The sequence below is a fragment of the Lampris incognitus genome, chromosome 8, assembly GCF_029633865.1.
Source record: "Lampris incognitus isolate fLamInc1 chromosome 8, fLamInc1.hap2, whole genome shotgun sequence".
NCBI lineage: Eukaryota > Metazoa > Chordata > Actinopteri > Lampriformes > Lampridae > Lampris > Lampris incognitus.
This window is the reverse complement of record NC_079218.1, coordinates 40,590,307-40,602,827: the sequence shown is the minus strand read 5'-3', so window position 1 is coordinate 40,602,827 and position 12,521 is coordinate 40,590,307. Positions and strand designations below refer to the sequence as shown.

Below are 12,521 nucleotides of genomic sequence, written 5' to 3'. Positions count from 1 at the left end.
TCCATTAAATAAAAGTTTGTAGTTAAACAGCAGCCCATTTTATTTTATTTTTTTTCTGAGGGACAGAAGGAAAGACTGAGAATTTGATGGAGTACAGAATTCACAGGGTGTAAGAATGGTAGGAGTTAAACACACACACATGCACACACACACAGAAGCTATTGATGAAAAGATATTACACTAAGCTCTCAGTGAATATCTTCCACAGATTTAAACTTTCTTTTTCGGTATCCTGTCGTCTTCCCGTTCACCCAGACAGAACTCAAACACACTCACAACTGGAGCTCAGGTCAAGCAACTGCACAGTACAGACCCTCAGCAAGATGTTGTAATAATAATAGATTTAAAGGTAAAATCCATAATGGCATGTGCTGCCGGTCCAGTGTGGATGACTGCAACAACATGGATGCGCTGCTGACTTATCTTGCCATGTGATCAACTGTGTTGTCTTTGGTTGATATAACTGAAAGCCTCCAAAGGAATTGAAAGTGATGTTTCATACACAAGTAATCTCATTCACAACGTAAATGAAGTCAGACCCAAGCAACAGCCGAAGTAGGGCTGACAACCTTTGAATATTGTAGTTTAATCACTTATCCCTTTTTGATTTACCATGATTATATCACCTTTTGAAATTTTGATATTGAGACAGCATAATTTAAATTAGATAGCTAGTTCGTTCTCCTGGACAGTGTTTTTTTGTTTTTGTTTTTTTTTTTGGTTTAGATATATGTATGTGTTAGTTTAGATATATGTGTTCTTGTAGTTTTTTGGATATGTGTTTTTGTCTTTGTGTTTCACTGCTGTGGGCTGGGGGAAATGGTGTGCACAAGTGCATGAAATGAAATGACAAAGTGTTTCTGATTTCTCATTCTGATTCTGATACTACCTCATGTTTAGGCATTGCAGAAAGCTGGGTTTTTTTCTCAATATATCTTTTTTTCCCATTATGATTTTTATTGTTTCCCTTACAGACATCTAAAAAGGCGAGCCAGTGCATGTTACAGATGGGTATTAAAACAACAACAACAACAACAGGTGCAAATAAACAGCAGGTAGAAATAGATTAAAAATAAAAATTGTAGGGGTGTCCGGGTAGCGTAGCAGTCAATTCTGTTGCCTACCAACACGGGGATCGCTGGATCAAATCCTCGTGTTACTGCTGGCTTGGTCGGCACAATTGGCCATGTGTGCAGGCGGGAAGACGGATGTGGGTATTTGTCCTGGTCGTTGCACTAGCGCCTCCTCTGGTTGGTCCGGGCACCTGTTCGGGGGAGAGGGGGAACTGGGGAGAATAGCGTGATCCTCCCACGCACTACGTTCCCCTGGTGAAACTCCTCACTCTCAGGTGAAAAGAAGCGGCTGGCGACTCCACATGTATCAGAGAAGGCATGTGGTAGTCTGCAGCCCTTCCCGGATCAGCAGAGGGGGGGTGGAGCAGTGACCGGGATGGCTCGGAAGAGTGGGGTAATTGACCGGATATAATTGGGGAGAAAAAGGGAGAATAAAAATACAAATTGTAAAGCTGCATTAAAGTTAAATATTAAAATGGAGGTGAAAGAATTATATACATAGATGTATATATATAAATATACATGCACACACACACATGTAGACTTGTAAAACAGGCTAAGTGATTACTTGTTCTGAAAGGAAACTTTTTTCCCCATCCCATAATCCTATCCCCATCCTGCCAGTTGAACATAATGCACTGTAGGCTTGGTTTTAAATTATGCACACATCAGACTTATCTTAGTTTAAGTTTCCCTGAACTGTGTTAGAACTTTGCTGTATAGGTGTCCATTTTCCCATTTATTTTGTAAATCATTTGTTCATAAGAGGCTGTTTGTGATAGGCCTGCACCATTCAGATTAGGTAGCCCCCCCCCCCCCCCCCTGTCCAGTGTCACAGTATGAACCTCTTAGCTGTGGTGATGGCAACCCTTAGCCACTGGGCCATCTTCCCACCTATTCTCTCATTTCCTTTTAGGCTATTCAGGAGGCATAGAGCAGGGATAAGAGCAACACCAAATACCCAGGCTGTCACCAATCCTCTCCATGACCCTCTGCCAATAGGTGGCTATGCTAGGACCATTGAGGAACATATGGACAGTATCACCTTTTTCCATTTGGCATTGCCAGCAGAGGTTTGAATTACTAAGTCCTGCCCTATTCATTTTCACAGGCGTCCAGTAGAGTCTGTTGAGTATTTTGAATTGAATAAGTTTAGATCTGGCAACTCTTGTTGGATATAGCATCTCCTTCACTAGTTTATTGCACTTATAATCTTCATCAACCAACTTTAGCTCTTTCTCGGGCCAATCCAAACACAATGATTAGGTCAATGGGGGCATGATATGTCATAGCTATTGTGCCTATACTGCAGGATCTGATGCTTTCCATCAGAGAGTGTGAGATCAAAAAGTAATCAATACGAGAATAAACAATGTCTACTTGAGAAGAATGTGTAACCCCGAGCAGTTGGATTTGAAAGTGCCCATTCATCATTTAGTCCCGTATATTTACATGAGGTTATAGAATCCTAAGTCCTGGATGGTGTAACAGTGCCAGACCCAGATCTGTCTGAGAAATCATCAAGCACTTTTTTTAAATTGAAGAAAGAAGTCTGGCTCCTCCACATATCTAAAATTATATTTTGTCTTGACAAATTAACGAAAAGTATTATTTGCCCATCTTTGTCTCTAAATTATTTCTCTACCTTGACGCTAACCTTTTTTGAAAGTATTATAGATAACCCCTGTTTTGTTTTTTAGTTGAAAGTGTTGTGGTAGGCCCAGCCTACCACAACATGTGTATGATTATTTGACATGTGAATCCAGAACAGGTTAACTTTAAACTGTATAGCTCCTATACAGTGTAAACGAACCCTCAATTTATGTCCCCTCCCACCCCAAAACAGATGCTGTGGGTGTCCAGTACACCCTCTCGATGATCATGTTGTCCACATTTTCTGAAGTGTCCTTAAACAGACACCACAACAAGTCTTTCACACAGTCCATCACTTTATGCTAATTTTTGTGCCTTTTGGTACTCCTTTATGCCGAATGTTGTTTTTTCCACTGTATTTTTCCTGGTATTCGAGACGAGCCTCGAGCTGTGCAGTTTTGCTATCCATGCTCTGCTTTAGGTTGTGCCACGTGAATATTCTCGTCTTCCAGCTGTGAGATTCTTCCCATTGGTCTTGCTGGTTCTGGAGCCCAGTTTAGCCACGTCTGATTTAAGCGAGTCCAGATCGTATTTGATCACTGTCACATCATCTCCCACTTTCTGTATTTTCTGTTGCAGATCTTGATTTATGTTTCAAATTTCATTCAGAATTGTCTCCCTCCATCATGCTTGCCGTGTCTTCACTGCTAGCTTCGTTGCTGACAGACGGAGTACCCCTCTTCATTTCACTGCATGTTTTACTTTGTATTTCTGTGCATGTGACAAATAAAGTACTTGAACTTGTTAGTTACTTTGCTAGCCCGAGGCTGTGTCAAAAGCACTTGGTTGATTTTCGGATCAGGAATATTTCTCGTTTGTCAGTTTTTATTTTTTCTCACGAGTGCTATCTCTCAGATAGCTTTGTGAACATAAAATGATAAGTGGTGAATATTATTTACCAAATATAGTTGAAGTGTCTCTGCTTCTTCAGCCAGCAACTGCTCCTCACCACTTCGTCACCAGAAGCCCTCGGTGTATCTTGGTTAAAAAAAAAAAAGTGTCTGCTTGTCTTTCCTGTTGTATTACAGTGAGTACTACTTTAGCCTTGACAACCTGGAGAGGGACTTTTTTCTAAGAAGGAAGATGGACCATGAGGGTTTTCTGCCAATTGGATTGATTGCTAGCTTCCACAGGGTCCAGGCCCTCACCACCGATGTCAACCTCATCCTGGAGGTAAGCCACCTACCTCTGATATTTCTGAAGTTTTCCCCATGGCAAAACTGACATCATAGACAGAAGATTGGTGGTTTGTTTGTGACAAAAGGAAAGCATCAAATAGAGGCCTTTGTGGTCTTCAGTGTATAGCAGTTGGTGAGATGCAACAACAGATGTCTTTGCACACACAACCTCCATTTAACCTCTGAATGCCCCTCAGTATCATCTCAGTTAGGAAACCTCAGGTTCTACCTGCTGTAAAATTCCACGAACAGTTATTGCACTTGTTAAATCTTACAGATAACAGACTTATAAATTCACAATAGGCTGCATTCTGTCATAAACATTTATGTTAAACATTGAGTCCCACCTACATACATGAAATATCTCCTTGTCTTCCTCCTCTGCCAGGCTTTGAAGGACAGCAAGGAGGTAGAAGTGATAGATATGAAGATCCGTCGTAAAGTGGAGCCAGAGAAATGGCCGCTGCCGGGCCTGGTGGTGCCCGACCACACGCAGACGGACTTCTCCCAGTTCATCCACTGTCCTGAGTTTGTCCCCAGACAGATGATGGATCAGCTTGCAGGTAAACACTAGAGCCACATTCACGTGACTGGAATTAAAAGACTGAACTAGGGATGAAACAATAAAATCAGAATCCGTACTGCAAAATTTGCTCATCACCGAGAAATTTTGGTATTTCACCCTGAAGAAATACTATCATCAATTTTGATCTTCTGTAGTGTGCCCTTGATGGTTAGCATCCCGCACTGGAATGGATCGTTGCAAGTCTCCTCTTCACCTTCCCATTTTTCTCCCCTCCCTTGTGCTAAATGTAATGATGAAAAAAACAAGTCTGTGTAACTCTTCTGCTCCAGGTTCCGCCAGAGCTTCAACATCTGTGAAGCAACAATCAAAGACAGACCCAGAAACCTCCAACCTTAAGACCATGCCCAAGGGCTTATCTGCCAGCCTCCCTGACCTGGACTCAGAGTCCTGGATTGAAGTAAAGAAGAGGCCCAGACCCTCCCCAGCTAGACCTAAGGTTAGTGAAAGAAAGGTTTAATTAGTGCCGGGCGATTGAACAGTAATGATCAATAATTATCTTGACCAAATTATCCTTGTTTTCAAAATACACTGACTGGTTATTTTCGGTATGTGATCTAGCGGGGTTCCTCTCATGTTTTATGGCATGCAGCTAAATAATAACACACAATCACATAGCTACTGCACTGCACCGCCTAAGTTGAGCCTCCTAGCAGCCTAGGTAGAGTAGTGCATTTGGTAACAGCAGGTGCAGCCTGCTACAGAATAATAATCAGTGGCGCAGTGGTTAGCGCGGTCGCCTCACAGCAAGAAGGTCCTGGGTTCAAGCCCCGGGGTAGTCCAACCTTGGGGGTCATCCCAGGTCGTCCTCTGTGTGGAGTTCGCATGTTCTCGTCGTGCCTGTGTGGGTTTCCTCCGGGTGCTCCGGTTTCCTCCCACAGTCCAAAGACATGTAGGTCAGGTAAATTGGCCGTAATAAATTGTCCCTAAGTGTGAATGTGTGTTGGCCCTGTGATTGTCTGGCGGCGTGTCCAGGGTGTCACCCCGCCTGCTGCCCAGTGACTGCTGAGATAGGCTCCAGCATCCCCACAACCCTGAGTAAGGATAAGTGGTTTGGATGTTGAATAAATGAATAATAATAATAAACTTTATTTATATCGCACCTTTCTAAACAATGTTACAAGGTGCCTTACACAACAGGATAAAATAATGCACAGAAGGGCATTATGTATATGACATTTTTCTCAGCCCTTTGATGGTCATCTCTTTCCTGTGATATTTTAAGTTTTTCATTGTGTCTTTCATCCAGTCTGTTCATAGTGCACCAGTCTTTGTCTTTTAATTTCAGTATTTTAACTTTAACCCATTTCTTTGAAAAAGGCATGTCTCATTCTAAACAACATAAAACTGTTTCATTCATCCTTTTTATGTTATTCCCTAAATCATTTTTTCTGCATCTCTTTACTTTCCCTTCCTCTCCTCTTTTTTCTCAACTGTCATCCATCTGACCAACCTCCATCAATCCATCCTTTCCGTTCCCTACACTTTTCCTCCTCCTCCTTTGTGGCCGGACTTGGTTGACTGATATAGACCCCCTTGTTGCAGCAACAGCAGCAAAAAGAGAAAGAAGACTCCACCCGTTCTCCTGTGGTGCAGTCTGGCCCCTCGCCTTCACCTGCCGCCTCAGGCACCAAGGTAAATCCATATTACAGTAACCGTCCTGACAAGGTAAATTCACATTACAATTAATGTCCCCACAAGGTTCATTCATATTACCATTAAAGTCTCACTGAGATATTTTTGCTTTACAATAGATGTCTTAACTATTTACATAAATGACGCCATTTAAGAGCCAAGAAGATGAAATCATATTACCATTAATGTCCCCACAAAGCACATTAAAATTACCTCATGTGCCATCAAGGTATGATGACATTATTAGTAACACTTCAGGCAAATGTATTAATGTCACTGTGAAAGTTCCAAAAGGAGGAAGTCAGTGAATCATGGTGTAAAGGTCAGCCAGGGCAAATTCCTGTATACTGATTAAATCTGACAGTTTGTGTCTCAGAAAACATTGTTGGTACAAAACAATCTGAAATGTCTAAATAGATGAAAAACCTTTTGGGTCGAAATGCATGTGATTCCACACAATATGCACATACAGCAGAGATGATCTTTTCTGTTCACTAAAGGAAATGTATCACTATGAAACATACCCTTCAGCCTTGGGTGATGAGACACAATTATGCACAACACCGAAAACTGTCCAATCATCAAACCCGGCCTGAGGGGAGAGAAAATTAGAATCTGGGGACATGTTGTGTTTAAGTCAAATAATATTAAATCCAGGGGTGTCCAGGGAGCGTAGTGGTCCATTCCGTTGCCTGCCAACATGGGGATCGCCGATTCGAATCCCTGTGTTATCTCCAGCTTGGTCGGGCGTCCCCACAGACACAATTGGCCGGGTCTGCGGGTGGGAAGCTGGATGTGGGTCTGTGTCATTGTCGCTGCACTAGCGCCTCCTCTGGTCGGTTGGGGTGCCTGTTCAGGGGGGAGGGGGAACTGGGGGAAATAGCGTGATCCTCCAACACGCTATGTTTCCCTGGCGAAACTCCTCACTGTCAGGTGAAAAGCAGTGGCTGGCAATGCCACGTGTATCAGAGGAAGTATGTGGTAGTCTGCAGCCCTCCCCGTCTCGGCAGAGTGGGGGAGCAGCGACCGGGACTAATCGGAAGAGTGGGGTAATTGGCCGGGGTACAATTGAAGAGAAAAAGGAAAAATCCACACAAAATAATAATAATATGAAATCCTGTTAAAGAGATATCTAATGCACACTGTTGGTTTGAACCAGGATGGAATGGAACAAGACGAACCGGAGGAGCTGGACTTCATGTTTGATGAGGAGATGGAACAGATGGACGGCCGACGCAATACCTTCACTGACTGGTCAGACGAAGACACCGATGGTGAGATCGATGACCGGGACGTCAACAAGATCCTTATCGTCACCCAGACGCCACCATACCTGCGTAAGCACCCAGGGGGCGACCGCACGGGCCAGCACACATCTCGCTCCAAGTTGACCAGCGAATTGGTCAAAGTGATCAACGACGGGCTCTACTACTATGAACAAGATCTGTGGGACGACACCTATGAGCCTGAGTATGCCACTATCAAGGTGAGAGACAGCAGATTTTTTTTACTGTTGCTAATATTTGGTCATTTCACATGCATTCTAGACGTGTGATTAGTGGGGCAGGAAAGTAGTACAGTGAGTCTGACTTGAAATCTGTTCCTGCCTTGACCCAGCACCATGCAAAACTGTACCCGCCCCGCTACCCGTGTATTTATTCAACTTATTGCTGCAAACCACCTAACTCATTAATTTAGTACCTGCTATCTGACCCAAAAGTATACATGTACACAGCAGATGGCAGATCAATTGTTCCATGTTTTATTTTCAATAGGGCGGCAATGGACAATTCCAATAATAACGGCCACATGCCAAACCCTAACAAAACCTGCCATCAAGAGTAAAATTTTCCCAGTTTTTGCTGTCTTGCTGAGGTGCAGAACAAGCCACATGTTATATTTCACTGAATCAACCTTGATGATGAGGGGCTGGTCAGTTTGGTAGAGGTGCGTGCACCAAGTTTTGTGTAGTAAAGAATTGGAGTAGCACGACATCAACAAGAGACTTGAAGCTTGGAGATCTATCAGCTCCCAGTTTAAATTACAATTCCTTTTTTTTTTTATTCATCTCAAGTAAATTAGTGTGGCTGCTGTAGCTCTCCTTTGATTGTCATCCCTGTTTTCTTCTTTGGCTGACTCCAAAGACAAAGCTATCACCATGGCAACGTTTACATGGCGGTATGTCGTGATAACTGTTGACCCCAAGTCCACAGTGACACGCATGGTACTACGGTTACCAAAATAAAAACACATTAGGCCTAATTTTTTTTACAAACAAGGCCATGGTAAATCTTTGTTTAACAGGAGCTTGAAATGAGTTCACTACAGCTGTGTGTAATGCAGACAACAGTGTGTGAATTATATGTGACCGATGGGTTTGACTTTGTAGGAAATGAATGAAAGACTAGAAAGAATATTGAAAATCATTTTGATTGCTGCATTACTCGTTTATTACCCGAACTACACATTTTTTAAAAATTTTTTGGGGCCTTCTTTTGTACCCACAAATTTAACCAAAGCAAAAATTTACCTGTTAGCCATATATTTTGCGGGTCACCCATCTGTTACTCACGGGTACCTGAACCGATGACGGACTGATTTTATTCAGGGAGGAAGGTAATTTTTTTAACTTGAGTTTTTCCTGCTGGTCTGAAATATACTTGTGGTAGTAGCTGGTGGAAAGGGCCGGCATTACCTGTCGGCACAAAAATGGTCTACTACACGTGACAAACACCAAATACGTGTGCTCTGTAACACAACATTTTGATTTATTGAATATTTCTATTAATTTTCACATTATGTATTTCATGGATCCAAACCCCCCCCAAATCCTCCCCCTTCATCTGCCCACATGGGAAGAGTAAGACAAGGTTAAAAAAAAAAGAAAGAAGAAAACGTACTTTAGCATGTACAAAGATGGCACTGTTTGTCAGAGCACTTCTAGGTTTCTTTTTAGGTTGTTCAAAGAGCTCCATCGCCTCTGATGCTTGTCCATATATCGATATTGGCAGACATGCAGCCAGGTGCTCCCCTTTCAGTCTGTTTCTCAGGTCAGATTTGTCCTGAGAAACAGACACTTGACTTTAAATTCACTATACAGAAATTATATGCAAAATATATGTAGTGCTGAAAGCAAGATAAAAATTCACTTACCCTGCTGAGTAAATGGATGAAAAATTAGTCGTCTAACCTTAACTTAAGTTAGTCTGTGTCTTTCTAACTGCTGTAGCCCGAAGAGAAAACAAATTATAATCTTTCTTATAGGACAACTTTGCTGCATGTTGTGTGCAATGGTCAAGTTACGTGTGCTGAATCCACTCTTGAGTCTTGTAGCTACCAATGCAACATAGTAGAATTAGAAGCTACTACCACAGTCAGAGAACAATTACACAATAAGGAAAAAAGGAGTTTCTTTACCTGGTCCCTGCTTGTAAAATATCCACCGTGTCTGCATCTTAGTAAAACAAGCGGCCAAACTAGAAAAAAAAAATTATGTGACCCTCTGTTTCTCTGCAGACTGTGTGTGAAATAGTCAGTAGACCCTTCTTGCGGTCACAGAATTAACAGGTATGAGAGGGATGGAGCGAGGGGAGATCCTGTCCACTAGTTAATTGATCGCAGATGGCGTCGTTCTCTCAGACGGATAAAAAAAAAAGAAAAATGCTAAAATGGGTCGCCAAATATACTTTTGTGGCCGTACCTGGGCGGCCCGCCCAAGTCTATGAGTGGGAAACACTGAACTTACTGGTCAGAGATAATACATTTAAAAGAAAGACGTTGTACATGTGTAGATGCCATAAAGCCCTTTTATTTAAGTTCATGTTACAGAGGACATCAGAGAGAGGTTATTTGACTTATGTGTATTGTTGGTCATTATTAAGCCATATAATGTTCATAAATTGAGATTCACTGTAGTAAACCAAAATCTAACAGGGAAGAAATTATTTTTTATGTCAGGATGTCCTTTCATGCACATAAAACACTCAGCCTCAATGAAAAATCTGACCTGTTGAACTTGTTAATGTTAGTCACAGAAAGTTGACTCATTCATCTGGATGTCTTGTCCAGAGGAATGAGTCAGCTTTCTGTGATTTCCTTACCTGGAGTATGCATAAAGACGTTGTTAATGTTAGGGCTTGGTTTTGGCTTACACTGACCTTCATCTACCCGGGAGGCCTATGTAGTAACTCTGTTGGTTAACAGTAATTGTTAAAACAGTTCTCAGCTTGCCATTTAGTTGAGCTGCCAGTCCACTTAAAAGAATTCCGTTAGCTTGGATTTTGGAGCTCCTGCTAACCCTCGGTCCATACAAGATGTAAATTTAGTTATGTGTCTATTGCAACAGAAATGGATGTTTAAATTATATTCTAATTATTTATTTGAATTTTTGTCTAAATGAGGTGTCTCACCCACGTGTACCACAAGGACTATTCTGTCTACTTATGCTTAAACTATTTTGAGCAAGCTTTAATCCCATAAATACAAAATGGGTCAGGTATTCAAAATATTTATTGTAAAGAATCTGGGTGCCTGTGTTTCATAAGGCATGCTAAATTTTGCAGACAGTTTTGTATTCAAATATTTTATTGATCCTGTTCTGATGTACTCTGCTCAGCCTTACACCTTTTTGGATGTGTGGCTTAAAATGTAATGTTAGTTTGGACACAAATGGGGGTGTCAGATTTAGGTAAGCAATATTAGATGAGATGCTGCTTATGCAGTACAGTAGGTGTAGACCTAAGGGTACTGTCACATAGCCTAAATGCCACTAGAAATAGCATCTCTAATGTTGGCTTCAGTGTTAGATGTTCCAAGTGATGTTTCACAAGCTTTTCCACTCTGTGCCCTGACACATACCTGGGCAAATACATAATTGTAGGCAGACAGTTCTGTCAGGTTCCATGCTGTTTCTCTTCTCATATTGGAATTGTTTCTGACCAAGACCAGATGTTGTGTAGATATGTTACTCTCTAGTTTGAGCCTTTTCTGGATAGGGCAAAATGGCAAACCCCAAACAAACAAAAGCTCCTGTCCAGGAGAGGTTGTTTTTTTTTTTGTCAATGCTGGCCATTGTGGCATTGTTTGGCCCTCTTCACGTGCTAGGAAGGCACATATCCAGCGGTGTGTAGAACACAGGCTCTTGTTGATAAATGCAACCCGCCGACGAGGCCTCTGCCTGAGGGGTCAGGCAGACAGGCCTATGGGGGGAATAGACAGAGATGGACAGACAAAGATCTCAAGACACTTGGTTCAACATGGAGGAGAATGTGAGTTGTACTTGTGTCATAATATAAAGTGATGTGTTTCCTCAGCTTGTTTCATAATAATAATTTACTGAGTTGTGGTGGTGGTGTTAAACAGAAGTATTGATAAGAATAGTAACTTATGCCAAAGTTGTGCTGTTGTAGCAGCAGTTTTGCATAATTGACTGGTGCTGGTTTGGTGCAGGGCACCTAGGGATTGTATGGTTAGTTCTCTGTAGATAAACTCCAGTCTTTAGTGAGCAGGCATACATACATAACTGACTGTAGAGATCAGAAAACCAACATTTTTGCAGCTATAATCTGCTGCTTTATCTGCTACTTCCAGACTTTGTGGAGAGTCTAGAGCAGTGTTTCTCAACCGGGGGTCCGCGGACCCCTAGTGGTCCGTGGTGTAATTGCAAGGGGTCTGTGAAAATAAAATATCTTTTAAAAAAAGATCCTATGACATTTATAGAAATAGGATTATTTTACTCAAATGTGACTGAGACCTTTATCTACCTAAACTATAAAGGGTAACAGGACTTTTTTCTCCAATTACATCTGTTTCACAAGTGTAATTTGTTGTATTTTAATAAGAGATCTCGCTCCCGTTTGCATTGTTAAAATTCTGCATAAAAATTCTGTTGTTACATATATCTGAAATTTACTGAATACATATTCTGTTTTGTTACATATATCTGAAAGTTACTGCATAAGAATTCTGTTTTGTTAACTATATCTAAGTTACAACTGAAAGCTCTTATTTTTGCCCCAAAGAGTGAATAAATGCTATAATGCAATTTAAAATGCAGTTTCTACTGTTTCTATCAAATTGCAGACCCCCTCCCCCATGATCAGGTGGAGGGGTCCTCAGGGTAGATCAAAAATACGCAGGGGGTCCAGGACCCCAAAAAGGTTGAGAACCACTGGTCTAGAGAATACAAATCTTTTTAAATATTAGAATGTCAGGATGTTGACAAAGCCTTCAGTCTTTTTAAAATTGTATTTTTAGATATTTTAAATAGGGTGGCACCAATGAAACTAGATAGAAATAAACAGCAATCTGAAACATGGATAAACGATGACATACTAAAGGCCATCAGATCACGAAGTGCTAGTTATCTAGAGTTAAAGCAGAGCAAAGACCAATCAAGTT

At 41.5% G+C, this 12,521-nt stretch overlaps 1 protein-coding gene across 3 annotated transcripts in view; it reads left to right on the top strand.

Annotated features, from left to right (window-relative positions):
* The window catches only part of larp1 (La ribonucleoprotein 1, translational regulator), a 114,618-nt gene that overhangs the window by 93,489 nt on the left and 8,608 nt on the right, over positions 1-12,521 (top strand). For 2 of the 3 annotated variants that reach the window (XM_056284747.1, XM_056284745.1), the window contains 5 exons: positions 3,755-3,899; positions 4,293-4,467; positions 4,760-4,926; positions 6,018-6,122; positions 7,282-7,608. In XM_056284747.1, coding sequence (XP_056140722.1) covers positions 3,755-3,899; positions 4,293-4,467; positions 4,760-4,926; positions 6,018-6,122; positions 7,282-7,608 — 919 coding nt within the window. The remainder of the gene's footprint in view (positions 1-3,754; positions 3,900-4,292; positions 4,468-4,759; positions 4,927-6,017; positions 6,123-7,281; positions 7,609-12,521) is intronic. The other variant, XM_056284746.1, reaches the window with a different exon arrangement.